Raw genomic sequence first — 19,428 nt, forward strand, 5'->3', positions numbered from 1 at the left:
GATGGTATGTAGCCTGCCAGACTCCTCTGTCCATGGAATTCTCCAAGCAAGAATACTGGAATGGGTGGCCATTTCCTTCTCCAGTTACTATATTACTTTCATTCAAAGAAATTATCTGTTGAAGAAAGAAGCATTAGTTTAAGATGTGAGCATTTTCTCTATTTCAAAATATTAAATAGTGTTTAAACATCTCTACTGGATGACTTGATGTGCTGAATTTTACAATTTGGTCCAACCCAGAAGAATTTTTTTCCATATGACTTTTAGAGCTTCTTTAACCTCCTTATTTCTCAAACTGTAGATCAGGGGGTTCAACATGGGAATCACAATGCCATAAAACATGGAGGCCACTTTCATATTCTCCTGGGAATTATTAGAATGAGGTTGTAAGTACATGTAAGAGAGGGTTCCATAGAAAATGGTGACTGCAGCCAGGTGGGAGGCACAGGTGGAGAAGGCTTTTTTCCTCCCGGTAGTAGAAGACATCTTCAGGATGGTAGTAATGATATTTCCATAGGAAAAGATGATAACCAACTCAGTAAATATTAAATTAAATCCCACAAAGACAGCAAGTAGCATGATGTTGATGTCAATGTTGGAGCATGAAAGGGCAAGAATTGGAGGGACATCGCAGAAAAAGTGATTGATAGTATTACCCTTGCAAAAGACCAGTGAAAATGTAAAACCTGTGTGCACAGATGCATTTATGAAGCCCATGATGTATGAACCAGCTACCAGCGGGATGCAGACTCTTTGGGACATGACTATGGGATAGTGAAGCGGATTACAGATGGCCACATACCGGTCCACTGCCATAGTAGCGAGGAGGTAGCAGTCACTGGTTGCAAATGTTGCATAGATCAATAACTGCATGACACAGCCCTTGAATGATATTAATTTGCTTCCTCCTATGAAGTTTTGCAGCATCCTGGGAGTCATAGCAGAAGTATAACAGATATCAACAAAAGCTAAATGTTGTAGGAAAAAGTACATCGGTGTTTTGAGTCTGAAATCTGTCTTGATGAGTAGGATCATTCCAATATTACCCACCATGGAAGTCACATAGATGACCAGAAATACAGTGAAGAGGAAATACTGAAACTTATATTGTGCACCAAATCCCAGAAGAAAGAATTCAGTCACTTCAGTGCTATTTCCTTCTGTCATGAGTAAAAAAGTCTAGAAAGGACCAAGATGAGGACCAAGAACAGACAGGAAATCTTTGTGATTTGTTGAGTAGTAAAAGGTCTTAACTCTTTATGTCACTTTGTAAGAAATAGATTTTTATGGCAATCACTGATAACAAGGTTTATTTCTTTCCAAATATTCTTTCTATTTTCTTGATAAGAAACCACCACATAAAAGTAACGTGCAAGCCTTGGATTCCATTTTGAAACAAAGAAGTTTTCACAGAAGCAGTTTCACTTCTAAAATCTGTGATTCTAGGAAACATAGATTAACATACATTTCAGATATCTAAAGTTTCATAAAGCAATAGTCAAACATAATTACATACATTTTAAGCAACCTATAGTTTTCCTCAGCCATTTATTATTTAGACTTAGTTTTAGATGTTAAAATTAGTAGAATCTTAATTAGACAAATACATTTTTGAGATTTATTCATGACCATATATGTTTGAAGGCCTCAGAAAATCTGTACCACTATTCTTACCATGCACTTCCCTATACGTGATATTCTTCACAAGCCAGACAGTCCTCTCATTTTGTATATATATCAGGGTAAAGAAATCTCACTCTAAATAACTCTAAGTCACCTATATACCTCCATAGTTGAGGTGGCTAGTAAGGGTGTGCTTTTAGTGTTAGGGACTTTCCTGGTGGCTCAGATGGTAAAGTGTCTACTTACAATGTGGGAGACCCGGGTTCAATTCCGGGGTTGGGAGGATCTCCTGGAGAAGGAAATGGCAACCCACTCCAGTATTCTTGCCTGGAAAATCCCATGGATGGAAGAGCCTGGTGGGGTACAGTCCATGGGGTCGCAAACAGTCAGACATGACTGAGCAACTTCATTTTCTTTAGTGTTAGGAATATTACAGACTAAGCCTCCTGTTGACATGGGCTCCTCTGAAGCTCCCATATGGGTTTGCTGAAATCTTTTGAGAAGTCAGCCCAGTGGGATAACTTTGTTGTAAGGACAAGAAACTATTCTCTTCAATTCAATTTTTAGTGTAGGCTGAGAAGAGATAAGTTAGTGCAAGTTCCTCCCTCAGGTTAATCTGGTGTAAAATAGATGAAATGCAGCCCTTTTAAGAAGCATCCAACCATAGATACAAGTACTTATTAGAGGAAGCTAGAATAGAGCAGGTGTCCACTTAATCTAGAATCTTGATAAGATAATTATTATTGCATTTACTATATCAACTTGACTTTCATCACTCTGAATTCAAGTGAAGTATAGGTATGACATTAGGAAGACCCTTTTAAGAGCTAATGAAACTAGTGGAAGTCCCACCATTCTCATCTGACACAGAATGTGTATGCTAAGTTTGAGTTGTCTCAGCATGAAATTTTTTGTTTCATTTATGATGAAGGTCTTTGCTAATCAAATAACTACTATGAACAAAGGCCAACTGTTTGCACAATTGGGTGTGCTTAACCTCTGCTGGATCTCAGTGCTTCTGAGGATTCATTTTTGTTCAGCATTGGGCTGTGGAAAGGAAACTGGCAGATTTGAACTTGAATTTTTATCCTACCAGTTAATAGAGACAAAGGATGTATCCCCCTTCAGTCTCAGTTCCTCTGCAACATGGGTAATCCCAGAACTACTTAGAAGTTAATGATATCCACTGAATCACCATTTACAAGAGCAAAAATTTGGAAATCAGGTTAACTAGCTCACATCAGATTCATATGATGGATCAATACTCAGTCCAAAAAGGACTTTATATTTATCTTAGAGATAAATATACACTCATAAAAAAGTGTCCCTTTATATTATCAAGTGAGAAAAGCAAAGTGTAGAGTAATAGGTAGAGTTTATAACCTTTTAAAAATCAAACTTTCTCTCATGCTTTCATTCTCTTTATTTCTTTAGGCAAAAAGATCAGGAAGAATACACAGCAAGCACTGAATAATAAGCTTCAGTGAAGTAAGCCAGAAAGAAAAACTCTAATTTATCCATAGTTGTGGCATTGAATGAAAGAAAATCTCACTTAAACTTGTAAACTCAGCACTTTGCTTTCATTTTAAAGGGGAAATTCATAACGTTAATTGTTTACTAAATAAAATGACTGTTTACATGCTATGGGTTTACTGATTTGCTAATGCTGAAGTCTGGCATTTTATATTTCATTTTCTGTCTTTTTCATTTCTGGTTTTGTTAATTTCCATATCTCTGGGCCACTTGAATTTTTTTGAGAATTCTATTTTGACTTATCTATAGCTTTTTTTTTTTTTAAATCACATATCACTGCATAACTTTTTTAATGGCATCTCTAGAGATTCTATTGTACGTACACATAGCTGCAGTTACATTTTACCAGTTTGAGTGAAATGTGGAGTACACTGAGAACTATATTAGTCAGTGTTAAACTTTTTGCTTTTTAGCAAAAGCAAACATAATTTAGAAACCACAATAGAAAGTAAATTGTATTTAGCCATATTTGTGCTCTTTGCTGGCTCTCTCTTCTTTTTTGTTGTTACAAGATTTACTATTTAAACATGAAATTAAAGAAATAATTTGACAGGGTGGATGGAAAAGCATGACACAATTAAACGCTGCATCCTCAAACCTGCTTCAAATGAAATGACATACGTACATTTTAAGGAAAAGAAAAATTATATACTTGTGAAAACATCAAACAAATGACAGGTTGGCTCATCTTCATCTGTTAATAGCAGATAAAGCAGACTTTGTGGCAGAGAAAGCTACCAAGAACAGCGAGAGACATCGTGTAATGATAAATGGGTTGACCTGTCAAGAGGAAGTAGCAATCCTAAGGGTTTTGTTGTTCTTTAGTTGCTAAGACATGTCCAACTCTTTTGCAACCCCATGGACGATAGCCCACCAGACTCCTCTGTTCATGAGATTTCCCAGGCAAGAATACTGGAGTGAATATGGCCATTTTCTTCTCCAGGAGATATTCCAGACCCTGGGGTTGAACATATGCCTCCTGCATTGTGGGTGGATTCTGTACCACTGAGCCACCAGGGAAGCCATCCTGAGTATGGGCTCCAAACAAGAGAGCTACCATATACATGATGTAAAAACTGATAGAAATGAGGGGAGAAATAGACAGGTACATAGTTATAGTTGGGTACTTCAACATTTTTCTTCCAATGCTTGATAAAACTAGTCAGAAAGCAACAAGGATACAGAAAAACTCAATAACGACCCCAATTAACCAACTGAACATAATAGACATTTACCAAACACTCCACCTAAAAGAGAATATGCATTTTTTTCCAGCTCCAGAAGAATATATATGTCATTCAATTATTTGTTCATTTATATGCTTTCCCCGGCAATGCTCAGTCCAACTGAGTTCTCGCAGTCCACTTCCATTACATCAGTGGAAGTGAGGGGAATCCTCCTGGTCCTGGGGTAAAGCACAGAGAAGCTCTGGCCCCTTTAATTCTGCCACTTCCTGCACACACTAGGATGATACATGGCTGATGCTGAAAAATGGGATTACTTTGTTTAACTTACACCGATGCTGCTTCCAGATTCTCTTTCTGCAACTGGTGGAGACTGACTGCTCACCACGTCTCTCCATGTGGTTCCCTCCAATCTGGGAGCTTATAGCTGGGGCCTGAGGGATCTCTACTGGGTCCCTTGAGAACCTGAGTTTCCAGGGCTGTGACAGAATTAAAAAAAACAGCATTGATTAGTTATTCTCTGCTGGATAAAAGTTCATATTTCCAGATGGGAGAAAATATAACTTTGTGTTACTGCCTTTTGGGACTTGGTTTCTTTGTTAAGAGCCCTGAATGTTAGTTGCTCAGTCGTGCCTGGCTCTTTGTGACCCCATGGACTGCAGTCCACCAGGCTCCTCTCTCCATGGGATTTTCCAGGCAAGGATGATGGAGTGGGTTGCCATTTCCTTCTCCAGGGGATCTTCCCAACTCAGGGATCGAACCTGGGTCTCCTGCACTGCAGGCAGATTCTTTACCCACTGACCTATGAGGGAAGCCCCATTGTTGACAAATTACCATACCTCCTTCCCTTTTTCTCTCTCTGTTTTTCTCTTCCTCCTTGTCTTCCTTCTCCTCCCGTCCCTCGTTTCCTTTCCTTTCTTCCTTTCTCCTGCCTGTCTCCTTGCCTTCCTTTTTTTAGGGGGTGGTGGTGGTGATGAGGTGTAAAACAAGCCATCCAAATGGTTAAAAATGCAGATGTACCAAAGTGGATAGAATAAGACACAACTCCCCTCTATCCCTTGATTCCTAATCTCTAGTTTCCCTCCCTGGAGAACATCACTGTCCCAACTTCTTTATTCTTCCAGATTAGCCTTGTATTGCATTTGCAAACATACCAATATTATATTCTTTATTCCTCAGCCATACAAATGACAGTGTATCACTCACACTTTTCAGTGGCCTGCAGTTCACATAATATTTCTGGGTGATCTACATGGAAAGGGAAATCTCACTTTTACCTTATTGCATAGTATTTCATGGAACAGCTGCATTGCTTAATATGTTTAACCAAACTCTCTTCCCTATTAGCAGATATTTAGATGGTTGTCAATCTTCCCTAAAAAAATATACAATACATATATTAGTGTGCATAAGTGTGAACTATGTCTCTAGGATTGAAAGATATTTAGGAGAAGAACCTCCAAGTCAAAGGGCATGAACAGTATAAATGTTGATAGATATTCCCAACTGCCCTTCAGAATAAGGTTCTGTCCATTTAAATCACATCTAGCAAATCTAAAGTGACTATTTCTGTATATCTTCTCTAACAAAATGCTAAGATATATTATTAAACTTTGTCACTGTGATAAGTAAAGAGCAGTAGAATTTAGTTTTGTTTACAGTTTTCTACTACAAACCAGACTGAGCAACTTTTTCAATGTCCAAGAAAGATTAGTATCTCCTCTTCTGTGAGTTATCTGTTTATATATGTTGCCCTGTTAAAAATTTTTGATTTTACAATGATGTTTGGAGTCAAAAACTCTTCCTTGTAAAATCTTCAAATATTTATTTCTCAATATTAACATTTAATACTGTTGTTGTTCAGTTGCAGAGTCATATCTGACTCTTTGTGACCCCATAGACTGCCACATGCCAGGCCTCCCTGTCCCTCACCATCTCCCAGAACTCACTGAAGTCCATGTCCTCTGAATCAGTGATGCCATCCAACCATCTCATCCTCTGTTGCCCTCTTCTCCTTTTGCCTTCAATCTTTCCCAGCATCAGGGTCTTTCCCAATGGGTCTTTGTCCGATTCTGCCACTAGCTCTGTGATCTTGGGTGTGTTATTTATGTCTTGAGTCTTAACTTCCTCACTTGTAAAACGAGGACAATGAAAGTGCCTACTTCAGAAGGGTTGTGAAGGTTTAAATAAAATCAAGCTTGCAAAGCTCTTAACATTCATTAGCTAGTCTTTAAACCCTTGCCTTCAGACAATTTATAGTTTGAGACCATGGAAATGAGACTAACTTTAGAGACCAGCATTGAGAGGCAAATACTGTGAACAGGAAGTCAGTTCAGTTCAGTAGCTCAGTCGTGTCCGACTCTTTGTGATCCCATAAACAGCAGCACACCAGGCCTCCCTGTCCATCACCAACTGGAAGAGCAGGGGGCAATCCAGGAGGATTTCCTGTAAGAGTGAGGTGCGTGCGGAGCACGTGGGAAGGTTGGGAAAGCAAATGGGACAACTTAAGGAGACTTGGAGGTGGGAATCAGATGGGTGTGCTTTTTGGACAGAGAGGAGTTCAGACTGCCCAGCAGGTAGGAAGAACTGCTAAGTGGTCCAGGAGACGGGGGATTGTTGTGCCAACTCTGTGAGGTCCAGTGAGAGTCTCACAGGGCAGACACAGCCTGTGTTGGCAAGAGCCTCACAGTCCTAGAAAGTGCTCATGGGCTCTGATTAAAACTTGGGTGGCCAGGGAAGCTGAAATGTTCTGCCTTTTTATCAAACCCCAATTATACTTCTTGGGGCTGCTTAGTGGGTGGGTTTCATCGCCGTGTCTCAGTTCTGTTTTACCAAGTGAGGAATCCTGTCCCCACCCTCTCTTTCCTGGTCAGAAAAGCAACCGCAATAATTTTTCAGACATGAAAAAGCAGAGACATTACTTTGTCAACAAAGGTCTGTCTAGTCAAGGCTATGGTTTTTCCAGTAGTCATGTATGGATGTGAGAGTTGGACTATAAAGAAAGCGGAGTGCCGAAGAATTGATACTTTTGGACTGTGGTGTTGGAGGACTCTTGAGGATCCCTTGGACTGCAAGGAGATCCAACCAGTCTATCCTAAAGGAAATTAGTCCTGAATATTCATTGGAAGGACTGATGCTGAAGCTGAAACTCCAATACTTTGGCCACCTAATGCAAAGAGCTGACTCATTGGAAAAGACCCTGATGCTGGGAAAGACTGAGGGCAGGAGGAGAAGGGGACGACAGAGGATGAGATGGCTAGATGGCATCACCGACTCGATGGACATGAGTTTGGGTGGACTCCAGGAGTTGGTGATGGACAGAGAGGCCTTGAGCACTGCAGTTCATGGGGTTGCAAAGAGTTGGACACTACTAAGCGACTGAACTGAACTGAACTGAACTGAACTGACTTGTGGGAAGACTGGCGGTAACGTTACCCCTGCCCAGTGTGCAGACACTGAGCAGCATCTTCTTGGCCAGATGGCACCCATTCCCAAGTGGGGCCCTTCTTGCCATGATATCAGCAAAATGCTTTCCATTATTCCTGGAATTGGAGGAGGGTTAACCTTCCACATGCAATGCTTCTCTCCTCATTCTGAGGAGATTATTATTACTACAAATAATTACAAGATAATTATTTTGTAATAATAACATATGACAACCCTGGAAATCAGATTATTCTTTCTCTCTAGCTTTGTTGCTGGTGCTGTTTGTTGTTCTTAATGTTTGTGTTTAGTGACTTATCTGAATGAATCCTATAAAAATTATATTCCTTTTCATGTGTGGTCATTGAAGTGTCTCTGCTCCATTACTTTAGTGGTCGGCTTGTAATTGGAAAAGGATTTATTGAAATTTTTGGAAAAATCTCCCCAGTCCTTACCAACCAGCTCTGAGAGTATGTTGGATTATGCAACCAACCCTCAGTAAAAGTAATTTATAATGTCATCAGCCTTGACTTCCTGCTTAAGTATGGCTTTAGGATTAGCTAGAGTTCATGTCTAAGATTTTCCTAAGTCTTTCTTGAAAATGAATGTAGCCCTGGGACAGCTCACAGTCCTGCAGATGTTCACAGTCTTGTAATTCTCAGGAATATATTGGAAGTTTTTCATACCCTTGTGAAAATTTCATTCTCTAGCTTTTATTTTTAGGCTTTTTGGTTTTCTTATTGTTTGGCTCAACACTTACCTACATCTGTAAACAGCTTCAGTGTTAAAGCATGACTTCATATTTCTTTAAGCAAATGCCCTTGGGGAAAAAGTCTCTTTACATTAAATGAACTTTCAGTTAGGTCAAATAATGACAGCTTTGCTAGGGAGGTCTTCCAGGGAGCAACACTATGGGTAAAATATCACTATTATTAATCCATAGTTGGAGAAGGCAATGGCACCCCACTCCAGTGCTCTTGCCTGGAAAATCCCATGGACGGAGGAGCCTGGTAGGCTGCAGTCCATGGGGTCGTGAAGAGTCGGACACAACTGAGCGACTTCACTTTGATTTTTCACTTTCATGTGCTGGAGAAGGAAATGGCAACCCACACCAGTGTTCTTGCCTGGAGAATCCCAGGGACAGTGGAGCCTGGTAGGTTACCGTCTATGGGGTCGCACAGAGTCGGACACGACTGAAGCGACTTAGCAGCAGCAGCAGCAATCCATAGTTGGTTGAATCCACTAATTTAGAAACTGCAGACATGGAGGGGAGACCACAGAGTAGTTAACAGTTTGTTTGAAAAGAATAATTTCATCATGAGATTGGTTAAGTATTATTGTTGAAAAATCTGCTGATCATTTATTTGTTGATTTATTTTTTCCACTCTATATCTTTTTGACTTAAGAGAGTCAATTCCTAGGCAGGTTGATAAGAAGTTCAGAGGTCTTCAAGGAGAGAGGGGTCTGGAATTCTCAAGGAGGTGGAAAGGACAAACATTTCCCCCCCCACCTTCCTTAGTCTTAGTCATATAAAACGTTTTTATCTTTAAGCCTCCAACTGATAATTACACAACAAACAATTCAGTTTAAACTCTGTATTAAAGATTATATAACAATGTATACTCTTTGAGGACAGTTTCCTTCCTGAAAAACCTTCTGGTTAATCCTGTTATAAGAAAATGTAAATTACAGGAATGGGTCTAGTAAGATCCAGACATTCTTTTAATTCACTGTATAGAGTGCCTGATGAACTATGGAATGAGGTTCGTGACATTGTACAGGAGACAGGGATCAAGACCATCCCCACGGAAAAGATGTGCAAAAAAGCACAATGGCTGTCTGGGGAGGCCTTACAAATAGCTGTGAAAAGGAGAGAGGCAAAAAGCAAAGGAGAAAAGGAAAGATAGAAGCATCTGAATGCAGAGTTCCAGAGAATAGCAAGAAGAGATAAGAAAGCCTTCTTTGGCAATCAATGCAAAGAAATAGAGGAAAAGGACAGAATGGGAAAGACTAGAGATCTCGTCAAGAAAATTAGAGATACCAAGGGAACATTTCATGCAAAGATGGGCTCGATAAAGGACAGAAATGGTCTGGACCTAACAGAAGCAGAAGATATTAAGAAGAGGTGGCAAGAATACACAGAAGAACTGTACAAAAAAGATCTTCACGACCCAGATAATCATGATGGTGTGATCACTAATCTAGAGCCAGACATCTTGGAATGTGAAGTCAAGCGGGCCTTGGAAAGCATCACTACGAACAAAGCTAGTAGAGGTGATGGAATTCCAGTTGAGCTATTTCAAATCCTGAAAGATGATGCTGTGAAAGTGTTGCACTCAATATGCCAGCAATTTGGAAAACTCAGCAGTGGCCACAGGACTGGAAAAGGTCAGTTTTCATTCCAATTCCAAAGTAAGGCAATGCCAAAGAATGCTCAAACTATCAAACAATTGCACTCATCTCACATGCTAATAAAGTAATGCTCAAAATTCTCTAAGCCAGGCTTCAGCAATATGTGAACCGTGAACTTCCTGATGTTCAAGCTGGTTTTAGGAAAGGCAGAGGAACCAGAGATCAAATTGCCAACATCTGTTGGATCATGGAAAAAGCAAGAGAGTTCCAGAAAAACATCTATTTCTGCTTTATTGATGATGCCAAAGCCTTTGACTGTGTGGATCACAATAAACTGTGGGAAATTCTGAAAGAGATGGGAATACCAGACTACCTGACCTGCCTCTTGAGAAACCTCTATGCAGGTCAGGAAGCAACAGTTAGAACTGGACATGTAACAACAGACTGGTTCCAAATAGGAAAAGGAGTACGTCAAGGCTCTATATTGTCACCCTGCTTATTTAACATCTATGCAGAGTACATCATGAGAAACACTGGACTGGAAGAAACACAAGCTGGAATCAAGATTGCCGGGAGAAATATCAATAACCTCAGATATGCAGATGACACCACCCTTATGGCAGAAAGTGAAGAGGAGCTAAAAAGCCTCTTGACGAAAGTGAAAGTGGAGAGTGAAAAAGTTGGCTTAAAGCTCAACATTCAGAAAATGAAGATCATGGCATCCGGTCCCATCACTTCATGGGAAATAGACGGGGAAACAGTGGAAACAGTGTCAGACTTTATTTTTTGGGGCTCCAAAATCATTGCAGATGTTGATTGCAGCCATGAAATTAAAAGATACTTACTCCTTGGAAGAAAAGTTATGACCAACCTAGATAGTATATTCAAAAACAGAGACATTACTTTGTCGACTAAGGTCCGTCTAGTCAAGGCTATGGTTTTTTCCTGTGGTCATGTATGGATGTGAGAGTTGGACTGTGAAGAAGGCTGAGTGCCGAAGAATTGATACTTTTGAACTGTGGTGTTGGAGAAGACTCTTGAGAGTCCCTTGGACTGCAAGGCTATCCAACCAGTCCATTCTTAAGGAGATCAGCCCTGGGATTTCTTTGGAAGGAATGATGCTAAAGCTGAAACTCCAGTCCTTTGGCCACCTCATGCGAAGGGTTGACTCATTGGAAAAGACTCTGATGCTGGGAGGGATTGGGGTCAGGAGGAGAAGGGGACGACAGAGGATGAGATGGCTGGATGGCATCACGGACTTGATGGACGTGAGTCTGAATGAACTCTGGGAGTTGGTGATGGACAGGGAGGCCTGGCGTGCTGCAATTCATGGGGTCTCAAAGAGTCGGATATGACTGAGCTACTGAACTGAACTGAATAACTAATTAAAAAGTATAGAACTTGTTTGCTAACACTAGCAATGCCATGTTAGCCATGCCGTGTGGGGCCACCCACGATGGACTGGTCACAGTGGAGAGTTTTGACAAAACATGGTCCACTGGAGAAGGGAATGGCAAACCACTTCAGTTTTCCTGCCTTGAGAACCCCATGATCAGTATGAAAAGACAAAAAGATAGGATACTGAAAGAGGAACTCCCCAGGTCAGTAGGTGCCCAATATGCTACTGGAGATCAGTGGAGAAATGACTCCAAAAAGCATGAAGACATGGAGCCAAAGAAAAAACAACACCCAGCTGTGGATGTGACTGGTGATAGAAGCAAGATTCAATGCTGTAAAGAGCCATATTGCATAGGAACCTGGAATGTCAGGTCCATGGATCAAGGCAAACTGGAAGTGATCAAACAGGAGATGGCAAGAGTGAAAGTTGACATTTTAGGAATCAGCAAACTAAAATGGACTGGAATGGGTGAATTTAATCCAGATGACCATTATATCTACTACTGCCGGCAGGAATCCCTTAGAAGAAACGGAGTAGCCATCATGGTCAACAAAAGAGTCCGAAATGCAGTACTTGGATGCAATCTCAAAAACGACAGAATGATCTCTGTTCGTTTCCAAGGCAAACCTTTCAATATCATGGTAATCCAAGTCTATGCCCTAACCAGTAATGCTAAAGAAGCTGAAGTTGAATGGTTCTATGAAGACCTACAAGCCCTTTTATATCTAACACCCAAAAAAAGATGTCCTTTTCATTATAGGAGACTGGAATGCAAAAGTAGGAATCAAGAAACACCTGCAGTTACAGGTGAATTTGGCCTCGGAATACAGAATGAAGCAGGGCAAAGGCTAATAACAGCTTTTCCAAGAGAACACACTGGTCATAGCAAACACTCTTTTCCAACAACAAAAGAGAATACTCAACACATGGACATCATCAGATAGCCAACACTGAAATCAGATTAATTATATTCTTTGCAGCCAATGATGGAGAAGCTCTATACAGTCATCAAAAACAAGACTGGGAGCTGATTGTGGCTCAGATCATCAACTCCTTATGGCCAAAGTCAGACTTAAATTGAAGAAAGTAGGGAAAACCACTAGTCCATTCAGGTGTAACTTAAATAAAATCCCTTATGATTATACAGTGGAAGTGAGAAATAGATTTAAGGGACTAGATCTGATTGACAGAGTGCCTGATGAACTATGGATGGAGGTTCATGACATTGTACAGGAGACAAAGAGCAAGATCATCTGCAAGAAAAAGAAATGCCGAAAAGCAAAATGGCTGCCTGAGGAGGCCTTGCAAATAGCTATGAAAAGAAGAGAAGCCAAAAGCAAAGGAGAAAAGGAGAGATATACCCATTTGAATGCAGAATTCCAAAGAATAGCAAGGAGAGATAAGAAAGCCTTCCTTAGTTATCAGTGCAAAGAAATAGAAGAAAACAATAGAATGGGAAAGACTAAAGATATCTTCAAGAAAATCAGAGATACCAAGGGAACATTTCATGCAAAGATGGGCTCAATAAAGGACAGAAACAATGTGGACCTAACAGAAGCAGAAGATATTAAGAAGAGGTGGCAAGAATACACAGAACTGTACAAAAAAGATCTTCACGACCCAGATAATCACAGTGGTGTGATCACTCACCTAGAGCCAGACATCTTGGAATGCGAAGTCAAGTGGGCCTTAGGAAGAGTCACTACGAACAAAGCTAGTGGAGGTGATAGAATTCCAGTTGAGCTATTTCAAATCCTAAAAGATGATGCCCTGAAAGTGTTGCACTCAATATGCCAGCAAATTTGGAAAACTCAGCAGTGGCCACAGGATTGGAAAAGGTCAGTTTTTGTTCCAGTCCCTAAGAAAGGCAATGCCAAAGAATGCTCAAACTATCGAACAATTAGTAAAGTAATTGTTCACATGCTAGTAAAGTAATGCTCAAAATTCTCCAAGTCAGGCTTCAGCAATATGTGAACCGTGAACTTCCAGATACATAAGCTGGTTTTAGGAAAGGCAGAGGAACCAGAGATCAAATTGCCAACATCTGTTGGATCATGGAAAAAGCAAGAGAGTTCCAGAAAAACATCTATTTCTGCTTTATTGATGATGCCAAAGCCTTTGACTGTGTGGATAATAATAAACTGTATAAAATTCTGAAAGAGATGGGAATACCAGACCACCTGATCTGCCTCTTTAGAAATCTGTATGCAGGTTAGGAAGCAACAGTTAGAACTGAACATGGAACCACAAACTGGTCCCAAATAGGAAAAGGAGTACGTCAAGGCTCTATATTGTCACCCTGCTTATTTAACTTATATTGCAGAGTACATCATGAGAAACGCCAGGCTGTATGAAGCACAAGCTGGAATGAAGACTGCCAGGAGAAATATCAATAACCTCAGATATGCAGATGACACCACCCTTATGGCAGACAGTGAAGAAGAACTAAAGAGCCTCTTAATGAAAGTGAAAGAGGAGAGTGAAAAATTTGGCTTAAAGCTCAGCATTCAGAAAACTGTCATGGCATCGGGGCCCATCACTTAATGGCAAATGGATGTGGAAACAGTGGCAACCTTTATTTTTGGGGGCTCAAAATCACTACAGATGGCGACTTCAGCCATGAAATTAAAAGACACTTACTCCTTGGAAGAATAGTTATGACCAACATAAACAGCATGTTAAAAAGCAGAGCCATTACTTTGCCAACAAAGGTCAGTCTAGTCAAGGCTGTGGTTTTTCCAGTAGTCATGTGTGGACGTGAGAGTTGGACTCTAAAGAAAGCTGAGCACTGAAGAATTGATGGTTTTGAACTGTGGTGTTGGAGAAGAGTCTTGAGAGTCCCTTGGACTGCAAGGAGATCCAACCAGTGCATCCTAAAGGAGATCAGTCCTGGGTGTTCATTGGAAGGAATGATGCTGAAGCTGAAACTGCCATACTTTGGCCACCTGATGAGAAGAGCTGACTCATTTGAAAAGACCCTAATACTGGGAAAGATTGAAGACAGGAGGAAAATGGGACGACAGAGGATGAGATGGTTGGATGACATCTTGGAGTCAATGGCCGTGAGTTTGAGTAAACTCCAGGAGTTGGTGATGGACAGGGAGCCCTGGCATGCTGCAGCCCATGGGGTCGCAAAGAGTCAGATGTGACTGAGCGACTGAACTGAACTAAACATAGTGAGGGGGCACTTTCCATCCCTCTTCTGATGTTTGTATCAGAAGCTTTCTGTATCTCTCTTATACTTTAATAAAACTTTATTACAGAAAAGCTCTGAGTGATCAAGCCTCGTTTCTGGCCCTTGATTGAATTCTTCTCCTCTGTAGGCCAAGAATCCTGGCATCTCTTGTGGTTCAGCAACAACCTTTCAGATTGGTCAATATATATTCATTATATTATTGCAAGATATGCTTACCGTGTCTTTAAATTAGACGTGATAACAGGCAGCTAAAGCCTGGCAACTTTTGTCTTCATTAGAGATTTTTTTTTGTGTGTGATCATTTTAGACTTTTTTTTTTTCTCTTTCCAAATGGATGCGGTGCTTTTTTTTAGGGGAAGGCTGCACTATCATGACTTTCTTCTATGTTAAATGCTCTTTAATCTCCTCTCTGTTACCTTTTTGGCAACCAACATTCTCCTAGTAGAAAAAGAAAATCTAATTTCATTAGGTTCTCAAAAAAAGTTGGATATTGTTGATTTCAGTGTTCTTCTCTTTGTTCACCAGTATTATTTTCTTTGTTCACCAGTATTATTTTATTGATAAGCCGGCAAACTATTTATCCACTTTATTGTTATTTTTAGGTTTGGAGAATGCTGCTACTGCTGCTGCTAAGTCGCTTGAGTCATGTCTGATGGCAGACATAGATGGCAGCCCACCAGGCTCTCCCGACCCTGGGATTCTCCAGGCAAGAACACTGGAGTGGGTTGCCATTTCCTTCTCCAATGCATGAAAGTGAATGTGAAGTTGATCAGTCGTGTCCGACTCTTAGTGACCCCATAGATGGCAGCCCACCAGGCTCCCCCATCCCTGGGATTCTCCAGGCAAGAACACTGGACCAGGCCGCCATTTCCTTCTCCTTGGAGAATGAGTTCTTTCATTTATTATTTCTGTCATTTATGGGGTTTTCAACATCAATTAAAAAAATCGCTCCTCTCCTCTCCTTTCTTTAATATTATTTTCTGATACCTTGAAATGTATACTTACTTAATTTATCATTATTTCCTATTCACTAACTCAAGTATTTATAAAGTTATAAAAATTTATTTGAATACCCCTTATAGTTTGTAATGTAATGTTTGTAAAATATTATTTTATAAATATTTGTCAATTTTGTTTTAACCAACCAAAGAGTTGTTTAAATGAGAATTTCAGTTTTAAGTGGTAGAATTTTAGGTGTTTTTAACTTCAAGCTTTACTTTTAAATTCTAGATCTACTGCTTTAGATCAGAGAATATTTTCTACACTATTTCTGATTTTTGGAGTCCATTGTATGTCTGTAATTCTTCCTGGGATACTTAAAAAGGACATAGGAAAGAATTTAAAAAAAAAAGGAAAGAAAGAAGAAAGGGACGGGAAGAGGAAGGAAAGAAAGAAAGAGAGAAAGAGAAAGAAGGAACAAAGAGAGATATTTGTTTGATTTCAAGTTATTTTGAAGGGGAAAATCAGTTCTTCCAATAAACCAGACTGTGATGTGTCTAACACAGTATCAATAGCCACAAAAAACCAATAAGAAACAGCATTTCTAACTGAACTCCCCAAGTCTACAAGGAAACTGTAAAAAGACTAAGAACTCTCTAAGTATCTGCTACTTTCTCACTATAACTTTTCCTGCTTTATTCCTTGCACCTCTTGAGCACTGACTGCTGAGATGCCCAGTTGCTGATCTTCTTTTTGCCAGTAACTAAATCTAGAGAGAGTATCTGCTTCCTTAATTCATACTTGGATTCGTTCAGCAAAGCATGTATTCTATAAAAAGCCCATTCCCACTTATTGAGATGTCTACAGCTTCTGTGGAGTGAGCTAAAGAAGCAAAATACACCTACATTTTGATTTTAGGCATGTTTGATTGGTAGGCTTCCACAATATAGAGTTTCTGTATGTATTTACTCTCATTAATTATATCAAATAGTTTTTCTGTAACTTTATTAAAAATTTTTTTTTCTCAACTTGATCTTTCATGAACTGGGAGAGGTAAGTTTAACATTTACTATTACAGTACCATTATGCTTTTTTCACCCATGCATTTTGTGATCTTTCACTTTGTAAATATTAAGGTGATATTATTTAATATACAGATTTTTTTCATGAATATAGCTACACAATCAAAGTTCTCTATGCAAGGTATTTAAAGATATTACATTAAAGAATGTTTGTATAAGGAGACATCAAAATAGTAAGACTTAGAAGTGCCTCTGTCTTCAGAGATGATTCAGGGTGGTACATATAAACATCTCTCCTTTCTTCTCAGAAGAGGATTTGCTTACATTTCAGGTGAAGATAAGGTTTCTCTCTGCAAATATGAGCAGGTCACCAGCAACCTTAAGTAATATCAGTTCAGTTCAGTCGTTCAGTCCTGTCCGACTTTTTGCGACCCCATGAACCGCAGCCCGCCAGGCCTCCCTGTCCATCACCAATTTCTGGAGTCTACCCAAACCCATGTCCATTGAGTCGGTGATGCCATCTAACCATCTCATCCTCTGTTGTCCCCTTCTCCTGCCTTCAATCTTTCCAAGCATCAGGATCTTTTCAAATGAGTCAGCTCTTCACAGCAGGTGGCCAAAGTATTGGAGTTTCGGAGTTTCAGAGTTTCATAATTTTTGGCTTTCTCTCCCAGAGTGCAGAAAAATGCACCGTGTTGCATGGGCTGGTATCATTTGGTTTCTTTTGATACTGTTTGTGTTACAATTGGATCCATATCTCTATGCCTCTATACTCATAATTCAGTCCACAATTTGGAACTTCTGGAAACATTGAAGAAGGCAGTGAACTCTCATCCTGCCAATCCTCTCAATTACAACATCCTATGGTTTAACTGACAAATGAGATTGAAAGAAGCATAATACGTGATCTCAGTCTTTTTTTTTTGTTTTTAAACATGCTTGTCAACAGGATGGGTGTGTAATTAATTTTTTTCTCCCCTCAGGTTCAAGCTCAGGTATAACTTTCTCTGTTCAACCTCAACTTCTCCAACCTCAAGGCCTCACTTTTGGGTAAATGAGTTCATTCTGTAGCACCGAATTCTGCACTGCATTTTACACATGTGCAAGATGGTATTGCTGTAGATTCATGTTATACTTAAAATACAATTTTACCAAAATGAATTTATATAATCTGCATTTGTCTGACGCCTGTGTCAGCTTTCTAGCTGGTTAGAACACATACACAGAAAGGACAGATACTACTCCATAATGTCTGCATATGTATGCAGACTCACTGAAGTGGTTTTCCCCCTTTCCTTTCTGCATGTTTTCTCCAAAAATGGCACTTTCAGTTATTCTTTATAAAAGTAAAATAGCTTAGCTATAGACTCACAGCGAGAGTAATAGTACCAGACACCAAAAAAGATTTTTGTCCTAAGACTTTTTATATTATACATATAGAAGGTATTTAAAAAATTTTATACACTCTACTTTCTTATTGTTTTTTAAGGGCAGGTGTTTGAAAAAAGGGCTCATCAAAAGGTTCAAAAGGAGTAGCAAAGATGTTTTCAGACACTTCCTTTTTAAGAAACATATGAATTAGAACATTGCCGGAGTCCAACTCCAGCAGCCAGGGATTCAACCTGAAGGGAGGGATGGTGTCGGTGAGCAATGATGCAGCCTCTTAATTTTCTTGGACTGCGCATTTATTTCAAGTTTAAGATTTTCTTTTATACTTTTACAAAAGCATTAGGTCAGAGGTTTGACATTTTCAGTTCCCCCTCACCCAGATTTATCATCTCCATAAATCATTGTTGCCCTTCAGAGTTCCTGCTTCATCGATTCTCTTGGAATCAGCTTTACCATCTATTATGTTCTTCCTCTTATGTGTCCTATAGTTAGCTTGTGATTACATTTTAACTCATGCTACATTCCTCAGTTTATTTCTTATCTTTCTAAATCCTGTTTGCCCCTAACATCTTGAGCTCACTATCTCTTAACAACGCTTCTAGCTATTCAGTTCAGTTCAGTTCAGTTCAGTTCATTTCATTTCAGTTCAGTTCAGTTCAGTTGCTCAGTCGTGTCTGACTCTTTGCGACCCTATGAATCACAGCAGGCCAGGCCTACCTGTCCATCACCATCTTCCGGAGTTCACTCAGACTCACGTCCATTGAGTCAGTGATGCCATCCAGCCATCTCATCCTGTGTCGTCCTCTTCTCCTCCTGCCCCCAATCCCTCCCAGCATCACAATCTTTTCCAATGAGTCAACTCTTCGCATGAGGTGGCCAAAGTACTGGAGCTTCAGCTTTAGCATCATTCCTTCCAAAGAAATCCCAGGGTTGATCTCCTTCAGAATGGACATGTTGGATCTCCTTGCAGTCCAAGGGACTCTCAAGAGTCTTCTCCAACACCACAGTTCAAAACCATCAATTCTTCAGTGCTCAGCTTTCTTCACCATCCAACTCTCACATCCATACATGACCATAGGAAAAACCATAGCTTTGATTAGATGGACCTTTGTTGGCAAAGTAATGTCTCTGCTTTTGAATATGCTGTCTAGGTTGGTCATAACTTTTCTTCCAAGGAGTAAGTGTCTTTTAATTTCATGGCTGCAGTCACCATCTGCAGTGATTTTGGAGCCCCCCTCCAAAATAAAGTCTGACACTGTTTCCACTGTTTCCCCATCTATTTCCCATGAAGTGATGGGACCAGTATCTCTAAAATTCCTAACCTCTATAAGCTATAGTAAAACATGCTAACATTACAACATTCCTTAA

At 39.9% G+C, this 19,428-nt stretch overlaps 1 protein-coding gene and 1 non-coding gene across 2 annotated transcripts in view; both read right to left on the reverse strand.

Annotated features, from left to right (window-relative positions):
• Positions 220–1,167, reverse strand: LOC102178842 (putative olfactory receptor 5AK3). The gene has a single exon (XM_005690305.1). It carries the CDS (start codon positions 1,165–1,167, stop codon positions 220–222), a length of 948 nt encoding a protein of 315 aa, XP_005690362.1.
• Positions 4,214–19,428, reverse strand: part of LOC102169497 — a 38,313-nt gene continuing 23,098 nt past the window's right edge. Inside the window, exons 4-5 of the transcript XR_001919195.1 lie at positions 4,672–4,819; positions 4,214–4,232 (exon numbers count right to left, since the gene is read on the reverse strand). This is a non-coding gene — a transcript (uncharacterized LOC102169497). The remainder of the gene's footprint in view (positions 4,233–4,671; positions 4,820–19,428) is intronic.

This window comes from Capra hircus, chromosome 15, assembly GCF_001704415.2.
Source record: "Capra hircus breed San Clemente chromosome 15, ASM170441v1, whole genome shotgun sequence".
NCBI lineage: Eukaryota > Metazoa > Chordata > Mammalia > Artiodactyla > Bovidae > Capra > Capra hircus.